General features: G+C 36.9%; 1 protein-coding gene across 6 annotated transcripts in view; it reads right to left on the reverse strand.

The window, feature by feature from the left end:
- Pdk1 (Phosphoinositide-dependent kinase 1) overlaps positions 1-22118 on the reverse strand; it is a 346111-nt gene that overhangs the window by 51805 nt on the left and 272188 nt on the right. The window contains exon 1 of one of the 6 annotated variants that reach the window (XM_069845255.1): positions 12543-12561. The exons of the other annotated variants lie outside the window; for them this stretch is intronic. Within the exon in view, the coding sequence (XP_069701356.1) occupies positions 12543-12545 (3 nt within the window). The 5' untranslated portion in view covers positions 12546-12561. Of the gene's footprint in view, positions 1-12542; positions 12562-22118 lie in introns of those variants that run through there. 6 annotated transcript variants of the gene reach the window in all.

Raw genomic sequence — 22118 nt, forward strand, 5'->3', positions numbered from 1 at the left:
TTAAGAATTACAATATTTTTGCTGAAGATAGCGCTAAAAGCTAAAATCATATCATCATTTTACACACGCGAAAAACGATAACTAAAATTTCATTTTTTTTTGTAAAAATTCGGTGTACAGGCTCCCCTTAACAATATCTGGATCCACTACAAGGGGGGGGGGGGGGGGGGGAATAATAAAAATAACAGGCGAACCTCGCTTCTCATGCTACCACAAAACAACATTATATTATTTTTGTGTCTAGCCCAGGCTTTATTCAAAGTTGTAGCGTAAAAATGATGGATACAATACAACATATCAGACATAGTCGGGAGGAGGAAAGACTACCAGCTTATGAAATCCGCTTATTATTGGTTCAAGCGAAGCATATGATAAATATCAATTGCAAGATGTTTGAAAACACTCGTTTCACTTAATCTGTTCACTATAATGGCTTAAACGAGATATCATTCCATCAACAACATATCTGAAATGAAAAACATATTTACTTACGTATACCAAGAGCAAACGTGAATACTGAGTAGGCCTATGTTATGATGAACAACACACCTGTTCACAGATGTTATCAAATATCAACCTTAAGTCCGATCTTTCTCAAGTGAAGGGCTGAGCTCATGACGTGGGAGTTCCAAAGTTCAACAGTCTACCAGTAATATGTCGGGAGGGGGGGGGGACGAGCTTTGGGTAAACCCTACTAGGAGCACGAAAGCTCTCAAATAATTACCGTCTCTTAACATTATATTAAATACTGAAGATATGATTGAATACTATTTCTAATAATTCTGAAGAATGTTCTTCGAGGACCTGTTGCGTCCTACAGTTTGCGACACTCATACAAAATAAATGCACTAGAATATGTGTTCTCTATATTGGTGTAACAGGTGTGTTGCTATGTTACGCAATTACAGTATCGACTCAAAAAGTGTGTTGGGTAATATGTAAATTACGTCCTTGCTTATCGGGCATTTGCTATATTTAAGCTAACCTTTGCTTATTATAGCTACAATATAAGGTTGTTGCAGATAGCACAGAGTAAAACTGAAACAACACCAACCTTCCTTTCCACTCCATTTACGTTTCCTTAATCTAACATGCAATTACTAAAGGCGCTAACTGTAAAAATCGCCTAGCATCTCCTAAGTCGTCATATTGTGGAGCAATTTTTAGCATCCGATTATAATGAAATAATACCCGATAAAATAATGCATTTTCGAAAAGTGTCAAATATTTCCTCACGGCTTTTCAACAAAACCCAAAACCTTAATTTTATTATGAAGTCAATTATCGTTAACTTGTTCGAAACAAAAGGTTTATTTTCGTCGACATTTAAAGATAAGAAAAGCGATTTTATGCAGAGATAGAAGTCAAGTGCCAAGGTGAACGCAATTAAATTTTAGACCATAAAATTTTCCATAAAATCGATAAAATGTTCCTACGTCACTACCATTATAATGGCGTGGGTGTAGCTTTAAGACGTAATAATATACGAAGAAAACGCATAAAAATCAGGAGAGTATGAAAGATAATATTAAACAGAAAGCGCAAACATGAGGAACGGTGGAGTTTCTAGCTACAAATCCGAAAGGCACGGTTTTGATTCCCGGTAGGGAATTGCACAGCAACTAACGTCTGTATTCACTTTGTTCTGTATTAGCTAAAGGCTGGTTCACAATAAACCGGGAACGGATACAACGAGAACGGAAGTATTGTTAAAATAAATGTATTTAAATAGGTAATTGTGAATGCTTACATTTAAATACATATATAAATACATTTAACAATATTCTCTCGTTCTCGTTTCCGTTCCCGGTTTATTGTGAACCAGCCTTTACGCGTTATAGTACTGTGTCTTGCTAGCCGGATGATAAGGGGACACTGATTCTCGTGCAAGTATTATTTTTATTATTATTATTATTATTATTATTATTATTATTATTTTACATTAACTACGGTTGCGCAGATAGTCCCTTTATGATCGAAATTATGAGTACACTAAGGCAGAAGTATGGTATAAAACTATTCTCGCAAACTATGACACTGAAAACAAGGAAGCACGATGAGTTTATGTCTTACAAGCATAGGAAGACAAGCTCAATAATTGTTAAAACAACATAATTTAACGTCCACAAGAACTAGTAACACTTAATTACCCTGTTATCTCAAGATGGTTCCCGGCACGTGCGAAATTTGTTGAGCACGTAAATCCCAGTCATTAATAAAGCGATATCCCAAGATGGTCAGGTGAGCAAAGTAGTAATAATAATAACACTTGCAGTACAGGAAACCTTCAAAATAGAAAAAAATCCCCAGCGCTCTTTTACTATCTTCTTGCAGTGTTTTATACGCTGCACGTGTACAAAGTGTCGTGTCTTTCTTACAAAACAGCTTCGAGCCTAATGTCAAGGAAACACCTTACTTCCTCCAGAGATGAATCAGCATTACACCTATTTAAAGATGGAGGAAATGAAACCGGGGATTCATATCCACACTCGTTGAGAGAATATAATATATTATATGCAGTTTCCACATCCAGACTTTTTCTGAGGACTATATCTGAATTAAGTTTTCTTTCTGCTGTATGATATGTAGTGTTCGACAAAACCAAGAATTTTATTCTAGTAATCAATCGACTTTCAAACAGGAGGAAGAAAAATAAAGTGATATGGCGTTGCTAGCAGAAGAGGATATTATACTAAAGGATATCCTACTGGAGTTAAATGACAGCTGTGAGCAGTATGGAATGAAGATAAATACAAATAAGACGAAGAGCATGGTCATAAGAAGAAAATATAGAAGGTAAACTTGCAAATTTTAAATGAGGCAAGTAGAGCAAGTGGATATCTTAAAAATGCATGGGGTGCACTATAAGAAGTAACATGAGCTAATGCCGTAAGTCAAAAGGAGGATAGCAATGGCCAAAGAAGCTTTTAATAGAAAAAGAAGCATCTTCTGCGGACCTCTGGAAAATAAAACTAAGGAAGAGACTAGTGAAGTGCTTTGTGTGGCATTGTATGAGACAGAAACATGGACATTACGACGAAGTGAAGAGAAGCGAATAGAAGCATTTAAAATGTGGATATGGAGAAGAATGGAACGTGTAAAGTGGACAGACAGAATAAGAAATGAAGGTATGTTGGAAAGAGTGAGTGAAGAAAGAATGATGCTGAAACTGATCAGGAAGAGGAAAAGGAATTGGTTGGGTCACTGGCTGAGAAGAAACTGCCTACTGAAGGCTGCACTGGAAGGAATGGTGAACGGTAGAAGATTTCGGAGCAGAAGAAGAATCAGATCATAGACTACATTAACATAGACCTATGGATCATATGAGGAGACAAAGAGGAAGGCAGAAAGTAGGAAAAATTGGAGAAAGCTGGGTTTTGCAGTGAAAGACCTGCCCTTGGGCACAACACTAAATGAATGAATGAAACTTTCAATCAAATAATAAATTATGTCATAACTTACTTCTAAGACAGATCCACTCGACATTCATTCACCTTCTAGATTATCTAGATGTTATGCGACAAATTTACAGTACTAATAACTTACAAAGTGTAAACAAAAATTATTGTAAAATACTAACTTCTGTCACGCAAAGTAATAAATGAAACCCAAACGTCACTTGTAACTAATAAGTAAGTACAAGTGTACAAGAAGCTTCGTGAAACAGCTTTCCTCATTTGAGTTAGTAAAAAAATGACTGTATTTACGAAGTGTTACTTCATGGGTTTTGTGGTTTGTTATAATTTACTTAGGGAATCTTCCTATAGCATTACGTGAACATGATCTTTCTATAATTACTACTTTGCTCGTGTAGTAATGGTAGTAATAGCAGCAGCAGCAGTAGTAGCTTTCAAATGCATGTTATTCAGAGGACAAATTTTGCCTTTAGCTCTCTTATTAGGGACAGGGTTCTTTTACGTGCTGTAAAAAATTATGGTTCATTTAACGACGCTCACAACTGCAGAGGTTATATCAGTGTTGCCAGTGTGCCGGAATTTTGTCCCGCAGAACTTCTTTTACATACCAGTAAATCTACTGACATGAGCCTTTCGCAAATCTACTGACATGAGCCTTTCGCATTTAAACGCACTTAAATGCGATCGACCTTGGCTGGGATCGAACCTGCAACCTCGAGCACAGAAGACCAGCGCTATACCAACTACACTAAAGAGGCCGAATTTACGTGCTGTAAATCTACATGGCACCCTATATCATATATACCCAGATTGCTCGGTCATATAGGCTTTGACGGTAACAACATGTCAGGTTTACTATACTGCCATCTAGTTGTTACATAAGGAGTCACGTCATAACTCTCATTTGAATTGCATTAGCGACTGTACTGCCAGCTCGTGTTCGTTTACGACGGACGGGTGGCGATCCTGGCGGTTGTTCTCTTCAAAGTGCTACCGATTTTAACATAGGGATGAGCTATCTGTTATATGGAACCCACAGCTTTATTTCCCTCACGGAGGAAGCCAGGCTAAGGATTTGATTCCTCTTTTAAAATCCATCACCCTCGATTAGGTTTCAACTCCCGAACTAATTTGTTTTAATGAAATATATAAGCCATTCCTTATTGTTTCAAGTCTCCTTGGTTCTATGTATGTATGTTATGTTTTATTTAACGACGCTCGCAACTGCAGAGGTTACATCAGCGTCGCCGGATGTGCCGGAATTTTGTCCCGCAGGAGTTCTTTTACATGCCAGTAAATCTACTGACATGAACCTGTCGCATTTAAGCACACTTAAATGCCATCGACCTGGCCCGGGATCGAACCCGCAACCTTGGGCATAGAAGGCCAGCCTTGGTTCTATTCTATTCTGGTATATAATTTCTTGGAGGTCCATTTTTGTTCCATCAATGCTAATGTGAACAACATCCGCCTATTGAAAGAGTTCTCTTCTATAATGAAAGCGAGAGCTGTCTGACACGTGTCAATAGAGAAATAATATAAGCTTCGTAAAACAAGTTTGTCCGTACTTACTGGACTGCGATAAGAAACTGATTACCTTAGCAAATAAACATTTGGTAACATTTCTGCAACTACTATCGTAGAAGAAAGATCGTTAAAAACACGCCTACTCGCAGGTTCATATGTAAGAATAGTGTTATCAGCAATATGACTGCACGCTTTCAAATAACGTCCTACCCACGTAATACAGGTGATAACTGACTTGACGTCAACCAATTCCTAGGAAAGCAGCATAGTAAACACCCAACTACACTGTATCTCCATACCTGCGGAGGCATTGTTCACCGGCGGCACGGGCTAAGGACAGTGTTGGTCACTGCTTCCTGTTTTTGTTGTTCATCTCGGTCTTTGTGGGACGAGCTGCATTCCGATGGGTTTCTCCTATACAATGTGGACATGTTGGACTCCAAATGACACGCCCAAATTGTCGGAACTCTTCACTACGGTGCGCACAGAAAAAAAAAAACTTATTTTATGCTAACCGCCGATTTATATTATCGGCATTTTTTCGAGATAAATAACTTGCTATTATCATTTATGCACAAAACCCGACCTACAGTTCTGGAAAAATGGCTGTACAAAATGGTAAAAACCATTTTTTCGCAACAGAATTCCCTGCAAAATATAATTGCTATAACAAATGTAAAGATTTTTACATTCTCCTTGAGAGAAAGGACTACAATCGTTGGACATTGCACACATATCTTATACAAATATTATGAACACCTTGTAATTTGTTAAGCACCGCACTCTCGAAGAAATTACGTGTTCATAATATGTGTAGACTACAAGATATGTGTGCAATGTCCAACGATACGATCATATTCCACAATTTTTCGAATCCTTATCTCGACTCCGGCTCACAGTCTTTCTCTTCTATTTCAAATTCTGTGCACCTCAACCCCAAGTTATCTGTCGTCTCGTCTTCTGTATTTATGCTCCAACCATAACCTAAATACTCGATCTCAGATCACTGGTACATTGAATGTATCTCATCATAACAGTTTCCGATACTCTTCATCATTCACCGTTTCAATTTCTCGTCACTGGAACTCCATACCTCATACCTTAAGGGGCTGTCAAGACATTTACTAATTTCAAAACCCGGTGGTTGTCAAATAGAATGCTCAGACTGTGAGCTTCCCCAAAAATATATTTTTTTCTAATATATAATTTTTATTATTAACATATAAATTTTCTTTATTATTTTAACAATTCGATTCACATTACTATAATTTGTTTGATTTTCAGAATTACATGTAACTAAACTTGTTTTCATCATCATTATTATTATTATTAATTGTATATTGTTTCTGTATTTCCGCTATTGTATTGCTAGTGTTCTAATACTGGTTGAGTGGAAGAGAAGGTTTTATGGTCGTAACTTTGCCAGTAGAAATATATATATATATATATATATATATATATATATATATATATATATATATATGCTGCTACTGCTACTTACTACTACATCACAAACACTAAACTTCGTAGGGCAAGCATTTATTCCACAGAGATTTTCTCTCTTACCATGTCCGATAGACATATGCCACAAGACTGAAGTTCATAAAAGAGGTCATAGGTGGCAAACCGGTCGAATTATCGAAAATAACTACAAATCAACAGGAATGTGGTATGCGCCTCTTTTCCACTGGGCCCTTCAATTATATACCAAATTAAAATCAAATATGGCGCATAAAGAATGTGCTCAATTTCGGGATATAAAACTGCATTTTTACCTCTGAAAGGGGCGAGAAATACTGATTCCGTTTCGCATACATATAAAGGGGAGAGTTGCATTTGTAAATATTCAACAAAGTTAATAATAATAATAATAATAATAATAATAATAATAATAATAACAACAATAATAACAATAATAATGTCCACATTTATTCTCTTATCTCTATGCCAAGAAATATAAGGAGACCTTCGATCCCAAAATATTTCTGAGATTCATGAGAGGGAAGTAATTCGACACTTTTCCAAATATGTACTGTAGTAGCAAGTACTTTTGTAATGAAATACTGTAAACAAATTTCGGGTTACAAAATCGTATTAATTGCTGCGAGCGCGTAGGAGGGGGAAATGTCATGACAGCGCATTCCTGAATATCTGCACACGAGACGCAGATAATGAAAATGATGTGTATTTGTCAAACATACTACAAACAAAGACATCAGCGAATTTCCTGCAAGGTTTCTCATTCTACCTGTCTCACAGCCTTTATGTACAAGGATAACATCTTAAATATATTTACACAGCCGTCTATGTTTACACATCAATGAAGTTGTTTTGTATGGCCAATTAGAGTACGTTTATTGCAAAACCATGTCCCTTTGAACATCCTAGACAAAATTAACACTGGTCACAAACAAGTTTTCACCGAGTCCCATAAATAAATAGTTAGTACCGTGCAATCTCCGGAATGAATAGAAACAACAATTTCATAATCATTTCTGAAAAGAAAATTTTCGTCATGTACTAAACTCTTAAAAAGAAAAACACTTTGTTGTCCAATGACGAGTTTCAAGAAGTGTTATTAAGACTTTGCACTTCGTATGAGAGACGTAATTCAGCAAATGTACAAGTACATAAATGAAACACATACACGCAATTTTGTAAATATTTCCAGCAACAATGACTTCTAAGAAATACTAAAAAACAAAAACTTAGATTTAGTTGATTTCATGGATAAGAAGACTGAAATGAATTCATACTGTAAAGATTATACAGACCTGGACAAATTATTAAACTAAATTAATTATATGTGCAACGAAGCGAAGTTGTATTTATCGGTAGAAATAATGAACAAAAATGTATTTTGCACTGATACAATGAAAAGAAAACTGAGTCTTGAGGTTACTAATATTTTGTGAACATTCCCTTATTCATTATTAACACGTTGATTTTGTCAGGGACGCTGGAAACCAAAGTTTGACACTTTCTTTGAATATCAGCATTATTTAACCGGATATCAGACAGTGCTTAAATGAGTCCATGTTTTGTTGTAAGCCTCTTTTTGTTCACTTTCTTTTTCAGTAAGCTATAGATCACAGATTTTCAATTTCGTTCATGTCCGGTCTTCTTGCAGGCCATGGGAGAATATCTTCTGCAGTATATAATTAGAGTACCAACATAGCCAGAAAAAGATATATTTAACCATTGGAAAGAAGATATAAACAATCATATTTACAACAACAGAGACTCTGTGAATTACAGTAGAACCTCTATTATCCGTTGTAATGAAGGGGATGGACTTAATGGTTAATCGAAAAAATCGGATAATCCGTACCATGAAAGATTTTGTAATTTCATCCATGGTCTTTTATTGAACTCGCTATTTAGTGGGTCAGAAGTTCATTAATTTAAGACAGGTTGTAAACTACGGGTTTTTAAGGGACAAGAAAGCCCTTTGTATTGACCGTCTCAGGAAAGATAGGAATAAAGGAGGTCTCATGTTGTAGATTTACATACTTTTTACACTTTATTCTTTTAAATCGCGCAGTTGTAACTCCAATCTCGTATTCTGATGCGAGATGAGCCACAGTTTCTCTTTCTCAAACCATTCAATTATATCCATTTTTTTTTTCGATACTTAGCACAACACGTTTTCTGTTAACACCCGTGGAAGACATTTTATATACAAGTTACATTATAGAACGGCAATTCGAACAATGCTGTGTAGCGATAAAGCTTGTAATGACACTCTCTAACAATAACATATGTAGAACCTACTAATATGATGTAGAAAACAGTACTTCATATAAGTTATTTATTTCTGAAGAAAATAAAGAGTGAGAAATAGGCAGTCGGATAATCCGCCAATCGGTTAATAGAGTGACGGATAATTGGGGTTCTACTGTATACTGATAGTTGACATGACAAATTATATTATGTTTCCAAGAAAAACGTTTTAGTCTAATAATTTTTCCACGTCTGTACAAACAAAGGAAGTTTGTTAAATATGCACACAAGGTGAAACTTTTTTTGAAGACTTGTATAAGGCTATTAATGAAAACTGTATTATTTCTAATTATTATTTAAAACATTTAACATAATGAAATATGCAGGTGCAACACTAAATAATAAATATTAATTTCAGGGTATTAAATCTAAGACATGAGGGAAACAAACGCTGGAATAATAGTTTTAAGATTATAAATGATCTCGGGTCAAATTTAGACAAATGATTGATTAGTATTATGATTAACGATTATATTTCAATAATAATACACTTTAAAATCTGAAAGCAACTTGCTGTAATTTCCCCTAGTGATACAGAGAACACCAAACAAAAATAACTGAAAAGACTAACTAAACCGGTAGAACCTATTTGTGAATTAAATCTACAACGCAGAATATTTCTTCCGTCCGCAGGGTACAGAATCAGGTCGACCGGTGCAGCACACACACTTCCTTCAAAGGCGTAAAACCAAACTTCCGTTAACAAGTGAATTGACTTTCGCAATGTTTAGAGCAAGTATGTTAGAAACCTTCTCTCTGCTTCTGAACTTCATCCACTGGAACGAACTCCCAACGGCCGCAGCATTATCTCCAGTAGCGTTTGTCCTAAATACTTCAAAAACAGCAAGTGGAATAAACACAAAAACCGTTATCACTTTCTGTAAACAGTCTTCAAGAAGTTAACCTGTTATGAAACTCGAAGATTCGTCAACAACTATGGCCCCTGTTTTTAGTTGATTATTTAACAACGCTGTTATCAACTACTGCGTTATTTAGTGTCGATTGAATTAGTGATGGCGAGATGGGGCCGAGGATTCCTCATAGATTGCCTGACATTCGCCTTACGGTTGCAGAAAATATCGAAAAAACACAACCAGGTAATCAGCCCAAGAGGGAACCGAGCCCACGCCCGAGTGCAATTCCGGATCAGCAGGCGAACGCACTACCGTCTGAGCTACTTCTTGGCTGTCCGTGTTCAAAAGCAACTTTTGTGCGAGATTGTGCGTATTTGCTTGGTTTCCGCACAAAACCAATGTGCGGAAAGTCTAAAATTCCACATTGAGTATTCCCAACCTGACACACATAACAATTTCCCTCTTCTTACCGCTTAAGTGACAATGATTTTACTGCTTTAGGCTTTTAACATATTATTTTTAGAGACGTTCAATATAGTATTAATTATAAATTGGAAACTTACCACTGCAATTTCACCTAAATTGCACTGTCAATTATTGCTTTTAAATATTTGCAAAAATTAAGTAAACTCTACAACTCCACTAAAGTTACTGCATTCGTGATGCAAGTAACATTAAGGAAGCCGTGAAAAAATCAACAATATTCCAGACTCATCACAGACTTGGGGGGGGGACAGACGTATATCACGGCCTGCTGGAGTATAGTAAACACAAAAAACATTTTAAAGCAACAATGTTGAAGATAGATATTTTTGTTTTGCAAATTTGCCGTCATTGAACAGAAACCAAGATGGAGATTTCATTGCAACTAATTAGAAATTCCTCTTTCAGGTATGAAATAAACGATCTTTGCACAAAATAATGTACGATACATGAGAGGTATGTTTTCTTTCAATTCTCGGGAATTAAAAAAGCTCAACTACGTTTCGCTTTTTCAAACGTTTCCTCGAACATGAAAACTTCAACATTCCGCTCTTGTAACTCATATTACTATTCTTCACTTCTTCCTTCAACAATTTGCCCGTTTCCTTCGTGCTGCGCCAATTTAAGTTAACTACTATCCTAACTGCTAATCGCTACCTAATGACATGCTGTTAAAGCTTTCTCTCTAGGATTCAAAATCGAAAACATCGCATCAGACACGAAGAGCAAGTTTCGAAACTCCGTTATGAAACTCTTCGAACAAACCAATTTAAATTCCTCTACGAGAAAAATATTATGTAAAACACGTGGAGAAAAGGATATACCACAGCTCCCACGAACCATGAACAATTCGTTGTATTCGCAACTGGAATTTAACCACGAAACACCCAGACCGAAGTACATAGGCGTGATATTTACACACAATTGAAACGGTGTGAGAACAAGTAGAACATCCTCTTCTAAAAATACCGGACAAGCAGTTATAACTAGATGTTATTAAGGAAGTGAATTTCGTCCGCACATATGGAAGTTATAAGTGACTCTCAAATACCAGACCACGAACGTAGAAATGGATCACAAGCGTAAATTTTAAACTTTAATCTCATCTACTATAATGTGAAATGTTAAATACCCTATACTATAAATGTCCATTAATTAAAGTACACTATATTTAAATTAGTAGGCTATTAATAAAATGTCGACAAAAATAGGGCCATCTCTTCGTCCATTAGGCCCACCTATACCTGCCTTTTTTAAAGATGGGACATGACAGGGGCGTTGCGATTGGAATGTCACATAGCGTGGTAAGGCTGTTGTTATGGCAACAACGGTCGAGTTGCCAAACTTACCGTCCCCGCGCGGCGAGTGCATAATAGCTCTTTTGGCGATATTTATTGTGCACACTATGTTAACATTGGTACATTTCGTCTTTGGTTCTCTGTCGATTTTTGTATAGTTTTCTTACTTTCTCGCCAACTGTCAATGAATGTTTTAATGTCAGCCATCTTAACGTCAATTGCTAGCTTCCATCAGCTGGCAGCGTGGTAGTACATATTGGCAACATAGCGCTGTAGATCCAAGCTCGGCCGCATAATTGTCATGTCCCATCTTTCAAAAAAACAAGTATAGGGCAGTGATTACTCATTACGCGGACCGCGGGCCCCATGCGGCTCTCAAAGACATTTATTGTGGTTCTTGAACTGATATTCTTTCCTGATTATTTTTTTAATTTTTCTAATAATGTTGAACTGGAGAAAACTTTGGTTACCGTGCATTATTATTGCCAATGAAGATTTTCAACGACACGTATTTGTTTTATTTAAAAAAAAAACTACAAGGTAAGTTGGGGTAAGTGCAACTATAAGGTAAGTTGGGATAATATGACAATTAAATTTTGGTGCATAGTAACACCTGAGCCCTTTGTAATTTTAAAATAAGATTTTATTGGTGTAGTAAGTGGTTAATTGTGTATTTTCATCTTGTCAGTTGCTTAAATGGTCGAAGCATGTTTTATGAAACAAATATCATTAATTATAATGTTGAGGGTACGCAGTTGCCCAGTGATAGGGGGTAAGAGAATCTCCAGGCTGTAACTTTCCGTGGTAATGGATTGAACATAATCAAGGGGTAAGTGCGTATTCTATGTTCTTTGAACTACAAATGCAAGTTGCAAATTTTATTTAGTAATTTTTTTTTTTTGATAAGTTATGTATTTCGGCAATAAACGGCGTTCAGGGAGTAAGATTAACAGTCCCCGAGATGGCAGGACGAATCTCGAATGAACTACAGAGATATGGATTGAAGCTGCATTTACCCCAGAAATGCACTTATCCCAACTTACCTTATATAAAATAATTTAAAACTTATAAAACCTGAGCGACGTCGCTTTATATCGCAGCCTTAACGTGCGTGGGCAGGCCATGCATCCGGCGTAGGTATCAAATTTATAACAACACTTCACAGAATTAGCAAAAATTACCATGTGTCAAAACTTCACTCACTGTCAGTCTGAAATGAGGAAAACGCTCTGCTATCCGTATATATACTGTACGTATTTGATAGTCAACGAGTTTCCCCATAAACCAAGCCATAATTCTTCTTCTGGCTCGTTACATGCGTCATTAAATAAGTTTACATTTCCTTGTTCAACCGCAAGCAGAAGTGCTAGCCGTAGCCTACCTTAAAAATCGTTTGGCTCGCTGCGGGCTAATGACGCTTCACGTACGTCATCGGCAGATAATTATCGCAGAGATTACGTATGAATGGCAGCAAAACAACCAGCGCCGTCATGGCGCCGGCACGGCCTGACTTGAAACAACAAGCAGTACCGATCAGAAAGCCAACCAAAATTATTAACGGTATCACGTCATTGTGATGTTTCAAGAAATAAATTACATACGTAACGCTTCAAGCTCTTTCGTGCATTGTGCTACAAACACAATTCAATGAGAAAGCTTCAAAACATTTATCACACAGAAATACCATGTTAAGAGTTTTCTCAGTCAGGATTTTAAGAACACGCTAACATGTTTACAGAAATGTGACAGCTACATATTGTCAAACATACATAGCAATAAAAATAACAGACAAATCTTGATTGATTTTAACAAAAAGTGTTTTACGCAAAAGGAGCAAACGGAATGTTCATCATAAATTATGTAGCCGAAAATTAATTCTCAGTTTTGCTGATTGGGACATAGGGTAAAGATTGGTAATATTGTGATACTAATAATATTATGGTAGTTCTTTTATATATATATATTTTACAATTTGAATGAGCGAGAGGAAGATCGTTTTTTTTTTTTTTTGCGTCAACGTATTAAAGGAATGTTCGTGGACAAGTTTCTGCACAAAACCGGTCCTTCTCCCGCTCAGTAAAATTGTAAAAAATGCTCAAAAAGTACCATCATATTATTAGCACAGCCTAGTATATACAGTCACGAAGCTTGAGTTTTGAGGGTGCTAGGAACAATTGATTGTGCCGGTACTATTTCGCATTGTCTGCAATGAGGCGATATTAGCGATCCTAGTGGTTAGCAACTATCTATGGATGCATATTTACTACGTATTGAGCTTCGTGACTGTATATACTAGACTGTGTTATTACTATCACAATTTACCAATTTTTACCCTACAGGGAAGAAAGCCGTCAGTAGAGGAATTCATTATGGAATGTGAAATGTATGCTTCATATTTTCATTCGTAGTAATTTCTGAAACAATGAGAGCAGTCTCCAAATGGGCAACGGTTCTTTTTGTTTGGAGTCGGGGTGGCAGAAGGACATACTTTTTATCTTATCTACTCATGAAATGCAGCAGAAATGTTATGGTGTTGCAAAAAACTGATTTTGATTTTTCAAGGAAATTACAGGACTTCTAGCAATACAGAAAAAGTGTTTTCACATGCTATGTATGTCCGTTTTAAGTGTTTTCTACAGCAAACTTTTGATGAATTACGTTCACAGTCAATATTTACGAGTAAATTGAACAGGGAAATACCAACATGAAATATGTAACTATGTTTATTTAAAAAAAAAGACATGCATTTATTTGTGATCACTGTGATAAAAATCAGCTCTAATGATTTATTTTTTAATTTTGATGCTAATTATAGACTTCTTTCTAATTCTGTGATTATGGAAGCATGAAAATTATTTCCGCGCACTTCGTTAACAGCGCACGAGGAACAAAATACTGGGTGAACACTATAGAGCAGAACAGGTTTCACGGCCTCCCGCGGCTAAGTCCCCCAACTCCGCGTGCATAGCCGGCCGGGAAACCTGTTCTGCTCTGAACTGATCAGACAGTATTTAGCTATGTTTATTCTGTACCGACCAACACTGAATCGTGGCTTACGTAATCTTCAATTTTCTCAGAGATAGGAATTAGAAAGACAAATTTTATTTACCATACTGAAATTTATGTAATTTTCAGAAAACTACAAACAGCTATTAACTTAGAAGAATTTTTTTATGTTTTCATACAAATTTACTTACTGTAACGTAATGTTCATCTCCATTTTCGTACTCTTCAATCGAAACCAAAAATTAATGATTTCAAAATGAATTATTCACATGTTTACTTCTAAAGCGTCATCAGAACACTATGCAACTGATTGCGTTGATAAAAAATATCAATGGTCGAAGATAAAAAAGCTAGATAATGAACAATTAAAGAGCACGTTAAAACCCAACACAAGCAAATATGGAACTTGCTAGCACACATGCCATCTTGAAAACAAGATGACAGCACACACAAACATGTCGCCTTTGCTTAGTCATTGTTTCCTACTAAGAGAGAGAGCTGTTAACGTATCAACCCTGGCTTTGAAACGGCCGCAGCATTACCAAGGCTATGAAACAAAACACACGTTTTCACTACATTAACCTTTTGACAAACTTATGCAATGGACAAATTATCCAACTAGCCTTCCGGATGTAGTCTATTGAATAAATTGATACCGACAAACAAAGATCTGACAGCCCATTCCAAACAGATAATAACGTATTTACGTAATACATTTCAAAATTAGCTCGTATTTCGAGGAAACTAACCTTCAAATGTATGTAGTTAAGAACACTACGACATTTGTGGTCATGAAGAAACATAGAAGCATATTAATTCCCGACAAAAAATATATTTCACGTATATACGCAATACTATCAAATATTTACGTAGATTAGGAGTCTTCCAATAGTTGATACAAGAGCCCGAATGTAAATGGAGGCAAAAAAATCTGAATTATTGTATACAACGTGCAAAAAACACACAATAATATCGTTTTCAATTAGTAATAAACTATTACAAAAAATAACAGGCTATATAGGCCTATCGCATCACTGATTTTACGTAATGAAAATTATTCCCAGATTTTCTCCGATAAATATCAACTTTTGTCTATGAAGAATGTTTTATACGGTAAAAATATTGATACTTCATAAGATGTTACCAGAACGCTTACATTGCACAACCGTGAATTAATGGGCTGCCAAAACTGCATACAATCGAGAAGTAGTCCGTAACATAAAATAATACGTAAGTTACAATAAATTTAAATTTTCGGAATGGCAAATATATAATCATGCATTTTCGTGCAGAACAAGGGCAATTAAAATACAAAAATAGGAAATACGTACCACAGTCTAGTGTATATACATACAGTCACGAAGCTTGAGTTGTTGAGGGTACTAGCAACAATAGACTGTCCCGGTATTGTTTCGCATTGTCTGTAATGAGGCGATAGTAGCGATCCTAGTGGTTAGCAACTGTCTATGGATGCATATTCCCTACGTATTGACCTTCGTGACTGTGCGAAATACTTTAAAAGCATGCATGTACCATCTACAAAATTTAAATTCAGCTGTTTCCATTATCCCACATATCTTTTCTGTTCACTGCTTAGTTCTCAGTGCAGTCTGATGAAAGTAATTATTTGATATAATTTATACGTTTAACTCAATTAACTTCATTTCTTGAAAAATCTTACCCCAATGCTTTTAAACTTGCGTAGCTTCTAATTTAATTTTTATCATACCTTTTAAGATCCCGAAGATTTAAAACTCTGTACCTGTTCAATAATTTTGCAATTTATATTATTTATCATTGGTCTCAAAAGCTTACGTCTAGGTTATTTCACAAGATAAGATATGTTTTAAAAACATTAAATAGTTTCTATCACGCAAGCGACCTTGTTCAGGAGTAATCACTTATGTAACACGTGCACGGCTTCATGAAGTCCAGGAGAGCCCACTGTAGGTAGGTGACTGGCTGTCCTTCAACCTGCTCTGTTATTGTGATCATTGTTCAAAGGTCCCCGTATAGATCCGCATTTCTCACTCCAGAATCCAAGGTTATTTTGTCTGCTTCACAGACCACACAATGAAATAATATACCTCCTGTTTGAAGCGAGATGTTCGCCTTGATATGTCGCACTTCCTTCACATGAAATGTTTTTACAACAGGAGCTAAAATATCTTTCAATGAACTTAAGAAGTCAGCCGGATTTAAGACAGACGTTTCCTCCCCACAGTCGCCAAGACACTTGTTACAGGCTGCGTGACTCAACAAAGCGACCACACAGATGTACTCTCCAACGGATATTGCAAATTCAAACACTGCAAACTCGGAACACTTATGAATTAGCTCAAGAACTGACTCATGTAAGAAGTCTTTAAACAAAGGTTCGCAAAACAGAGTGTATGCTCACCCAAACTGACTCATTGAAAGTTACTAGTCGTGTCCTTTAAAAGTTTAATTAGATCAGATTTGGCAATTAAGTGACTACATAGTGACAAAACAAGATTATATCCGTAGCATGAAACACTAACTGCTTTGTCACAATGGGCTGATCAGTATCTTACAAGCCGAAGAATAAAATTAGATCAACTCGCTCTTTGGACACGTAGGTATGAGAGGCATTCGGAAAGTAACGGCCCAGATCACATATATAACAGATTGCTGAGCCTTATAGGGTCCGACGGTAACAACTTTTATCAATTTCACTATGCTGCCATCTACTTACTGCTTAAGAAGTCACGTTATAACTTTCATTTGAATTGCATGGAGCAACTGTACTTCCATCTAGCGGTCGTTCTCAATCGACGGTGGCGATCCTGGCGGTTGTTCTTTTCCACACGTTACCGATTTTAACATGTGGATGGCCAATCTGTTCTATAAAGCAAGTCAAAATGATGGACCTGATTTCAGTAATAATTTATTGTGTGAAATCTAATGAACGTATTTTATTGTGCTTCGAAAAGTAAATTTTTAAAGTTTAGTTTCCCTCTCTTGTTTCCACTTTCGTCCGCGAGAAGTCAGCATAAATCCTTCTTCGTGCTTGATTATCAAGTAAACAACTGTGTGATTTCTTCGTGTGGGGTTTTGTAAAGGATCACCTGCGCGCCCACAACACAGCAGCCATTACTGAGATTGACCGTGGCCTCCTACAAAGGGTTTGACAGATTGGCTATTGTCTTGATGTGCGTCGTGTTACGCAGGGTGCTCACATACAACACTTATGATGTGTCTGAAGAAAACATTGACATTTTACTTTTCGAAGCACACGTCTCAAAATACGATATGTTCATTAGATTTCACACAATAAATTACTGAAATCAGGTCCATCATTTTGATTTGCCCTGTATATATGTGATCAGGGATAACGGTCAGTCTAATATTTCAAGAAGTAAGAGTTCCGAATAAATTCGCGCATGCGTAGTCTATTAAAGCAAATCACTGAGAAGCAACGTGTCACTTCGTGAGCTCGTGTGATTAATTATCTAGTTGACAGTAAGTTATACAATCAAGAATCCCGGAAGCTGTGAAGTTCATGTTATCAATAGCTTTTTCATGCAAAAAAGTTAACTCTAGATCTGAGGAAGTTTCCGACTGGAGGCATGATTCTGTAAATGTAATTTCTCTTAAATAAATTTGGTAACATAATATTATGTATTGTGGGTCCCTATCACCACGGCATGGTGCGTCCTCAGGTTGCTGATAGAGAAGACGACCTCCAGATATGGAGGGTAGCTGCGAATATATTGAATAAGCAGTCGTGGACAGCCGATAAGAGGTGGTCCTCCAGCTTGGGGGTTGGGCGAAGGGCTAACAACCCATCACCGTAAAAAAAAAACAGCTTGTTACAAAACCATACAATAAGCCTCGGAATGGGACTGATTTTCTGGCACGACCACAGCAAAGGAATAAGGTTATGAGATTTGGTACTTGGAATGTAACTAGTGAGGGAGGTGAGATATGATGATAGAGGCTGAAATGAAGCTGTATTGAAAGGAGCAGACAAAGAAAAAATTATGCTGAAACTGATCAGGAGAAGAAAAAGAAATTGGTTGTGTCATTGGCTGAGAAGAAATTGACTGTTGAAGAATGCAATGGAATAAATGGTGAACAGGAGAAGAGTTCGGGGCAGAAGATGTCACATGACATCAAGATATATGGAACCTGTGCGGAGACATGAAGGCAAAAAAATAGGAAAGATTAGAGAATGCTGGTTTTGCAGTGAAAGACCTGCCCTAGAGCAGAAAACTATGAATGAAATTGTGGTCTCTTGTTTCATATTAGGCCTATATAGAAGAAAATTATGAAAGTAGTTATATTGATTTTAAAGAAATAGTCATTGTGAACCTTTAAAAAAGAAACTGATTAATTTTGGTCTAAATTATTGACGCCATGTGTACAATTGCCAAAGTATTACACTTTTCGACACTACAAAAGCAAAATTTCGCCCAATGCCTCGCAACAGATTAGTATACACGGGCAAAAGACATCCAAACGAACTTTCTCCATGTATGACGCGATTAAAGTACGCATTTCCATGGGAATCTTGAGATAGATTTTTGCAACATTACAATTCTATCTCTGTACAGTTGAAACAAAGGAAAGGTGTTAAAAAATAAGCAGTTAACGCAGACCTTCGCGAACTTGTTAGCGTGCTATAGGAATAATGAAAGATATATTCTACAAGGCCAACTAAACTAACGACCAGAAATTCTAAACACTTTTTCAAAGAAGAGCAGCTGGGACCAACAAAGATGACTGAAGAAACCCTCCTTGTGTTACGTACAAAAACTCATGTCTGCTCATGCGAAGGTTGGGCCTATTGTGTTGAAGGTTCTCTAGTTGTGAGTGAACGTCCTGAACAGGAACAATATATTATATTCTCAGCCGTCCACCTGGCTCTTCGGCGAGTGGCAGATGCCTTCCAGACGACACGTGGACACGCTCCAACGCTGCTCGCGTCCTAACAAAACGTATCTAACAACCGCTCATTAAAATGTACTCTTCAAGTTCAAGATAACGATGATCTTGAATCCGTCTGCTGGAAGACTGTCGGGGCAGGTGAAGCTGAGGAACGGTGTAGGAGTGAGGGCAGGTGGTGACTGTCTGGCAGGGGGTAGAGTTCAGGAGCAGATGGGACGCGGGCATCAAATGGTATTTTTTTACACGTGATGAACCGAACACCGCGGTTAATGATCCTGCTTCATAATAAGGTCAGGGGGGTCAAACATTATGAAGGACAGTAGGGACTAAGAATGAAAAACTTTGTAAATAAACAACGACGCCCGCAAAAAAAAAAAAAAACAAGAAATAGGCCTACATTTAAACACATCTTAATATTCCATATCAAATGAAACAGTCAGACCTTTTAATGGAAACCGCAACCTGTGACAATATTGCAAACCTGCGAAAAATTCTCACTGTAGCAATTTCAGATAAATTCTTGTGTTCATGTATTGATTTACTTTTTTCCCCTCAATGCCACCAGGTTGTCTTCAGAAATTACTGGTCTATCCTGGCAGTGGCTTGTGTGTCACTCCCTTAGATTGGAGCGCCTGGAAGGCGCAGTTACATTGCTCCGATAATATGGTAGTCGGATGATTATGTAGCGCCGGGGTAAGTCTTAAATGTACACTACACTACTCTGACCGGGAATCGAACCCGAGACCTCGTGAACTGTAGGCAGAAACTGACCACTAGACCTCATGGCTGGTCCCCTTTTATTTATTTTTATTTATTTATTTTGGTGTAGTTCAGGCCATCAGGCCTTCTCTTCCACACCACCAGGAATAAATACTTCGATAGCTCAACATTTTCTGTTATTGAATTAACAGAAAATATCGACAGAAAATATCAAATTATAAACATTAAGTAAAACCTCACGAAAATATATACATATAAACAGACTACAATCACACAAACTTTAAATGAGTGAAGGTTAAATATTAAATATCAATTTATATCCTAGGTAATTAGCAAGGCTAAGATATTAACATAAAACAAAAAACTTGAAGTTTTAAATCTATAGAAGAAACACAAATCAACACATCTATACCTGGTAGGTTTATCTTGTCTCAGCAGCAATAAAACCAAGTTCTTTCAAATGAGGGTGGAGATTATAGGAAGGTTGTAAATTTTCAGGATTCCTTTCAAAACCTTGTTATTGTACAGGCTGTCGGAACTCAATTTCTTGAAAGACAAGCTCAGTGAAGGAGCTACACATTACGAAGAGAGATATTTTGTTATTTTATTTTGCGCTACAGAATGTATCAACTAGTCCCTTCCGACACTGGCATCGCTTCACTCCCCCCATCGCAATAACAACACAGACGAGGTAAGACATATCTCCTTTCTCTCGCTTTTCACAGTGAGACAAGATACATCACACAGACTTTAGCAATACTTAAAAATCATGGATTAGGACTAAATTTTCCAATTTAATTTTGAATTGTGATAATGTCCCTGATGTTATTAGGTAAAGAACTCCAGACGCGAGATGTTTCTACAGTGAAGGATGATGGGTGTAAAGTTCTGTGACGAGGGATAGAAAGATGTGCATCTTCATATAGTCTCGTTGGGCTATGCTTATAATTATGTACTTCCTACCATTAGGTCCGTGGTTCGCGAGTTCTAATCCGGGCCTTAAAATGTGACATAAACCTAACTGTTTCCTGGAAATTTACTGGAAACTTTCAAATGTCTAAGTTCCGTGAATAGTCTATGCCATGTGCATTAAGAAGGAAAAAAAAAGTTGTAGATTGAGTGGTTGGCTGCTTGCCGCCCTTGGAAGGCCGACTGACCGATTAGAAGGAAAGAGAGAAGGGGCGTTGTTTCTGAAATAAGTAGAGAAAGGTAGACAAACAATCAAATCTAAATTTAGAATGCACATACCAGTATGTATGGTTCACGGCTGTAGGGCACACTAAATGTCTACTACATTGCGAAATCTTTATTCCTGGAGAAAACATAGCATTCCTTTATGCCACGAAGAGGAGGAAGCTAAACGATGTTACAAAGTAAACACGATCGATATTATGCATTCTACTCCTCTGGAATTCAACATTGTTAACCAGGAAGTTTCATAATTCCCTTCCAGTCTGTGACTGTTTGACTGTAAAAGTCAGCCAACCGCAATAACCACACTAAGCAGTTACACAAGCTTTCCAACTAAGACGTAATAAACAAACTTCAAAATTTCATCATATTCTCCAAGAGAGCATGTTATTCTTGGGGAGAGCATGCTGAAAATGTTACGGGTAAAGCGTGGAGGGCACTTCACTTTATTACGAGAATCTTGTAAAAAGGCTAGCCCCAAATCGAGGGAAATAGCATATCTAACGTTAGTGCGACCGTTAATGGAATACGGAACTACATGTTGGGATCCCTATAGAATATATCAGATAAATTCCTTAGAAAGAATCCAGTACAGGGCAGCTAAATTTGTTAAAGGTAAAAGAGAAGATGGAAACGATACAATACAAGAACTTAAATGGGAAACTTTGGAAAACAGACGTAGAAAAACTAGAATAACATCATTGTATAGAGCATATCTAGGTCAGAAAGCATGAGTAGACATAACGGCTCGGTTAGAAAAGCCAACGTACTATGGTGGGAACGATCATGATTTTAAAATCAAATGTAGGAAACAGAAAACGGATGTAGGTAAATTCTCATTTTTGAATAGAGCTATAAATGATTGGAATGACCTACCTGCAGGGCTGTCCTTCCTTAAGGAGATTCAAGAATAACTTAAAAAGTTGTGT

This window comes from Periplaneta americana, chromosome 14, assembly GCF_040183065.1.
Source record: "Periplaneta americana isolate PAMFEO1 chromosome 14, P.americana_PAMFEO1_priV1, whole genome shotgun sequence".
In the NCBI taxonomy this organism is placed as follows: Eukaryota; Metazoa; Arthropoda; class Insecta; order Blattodea; family Blattidae; genus Periplaneta; species Periplaneta americana.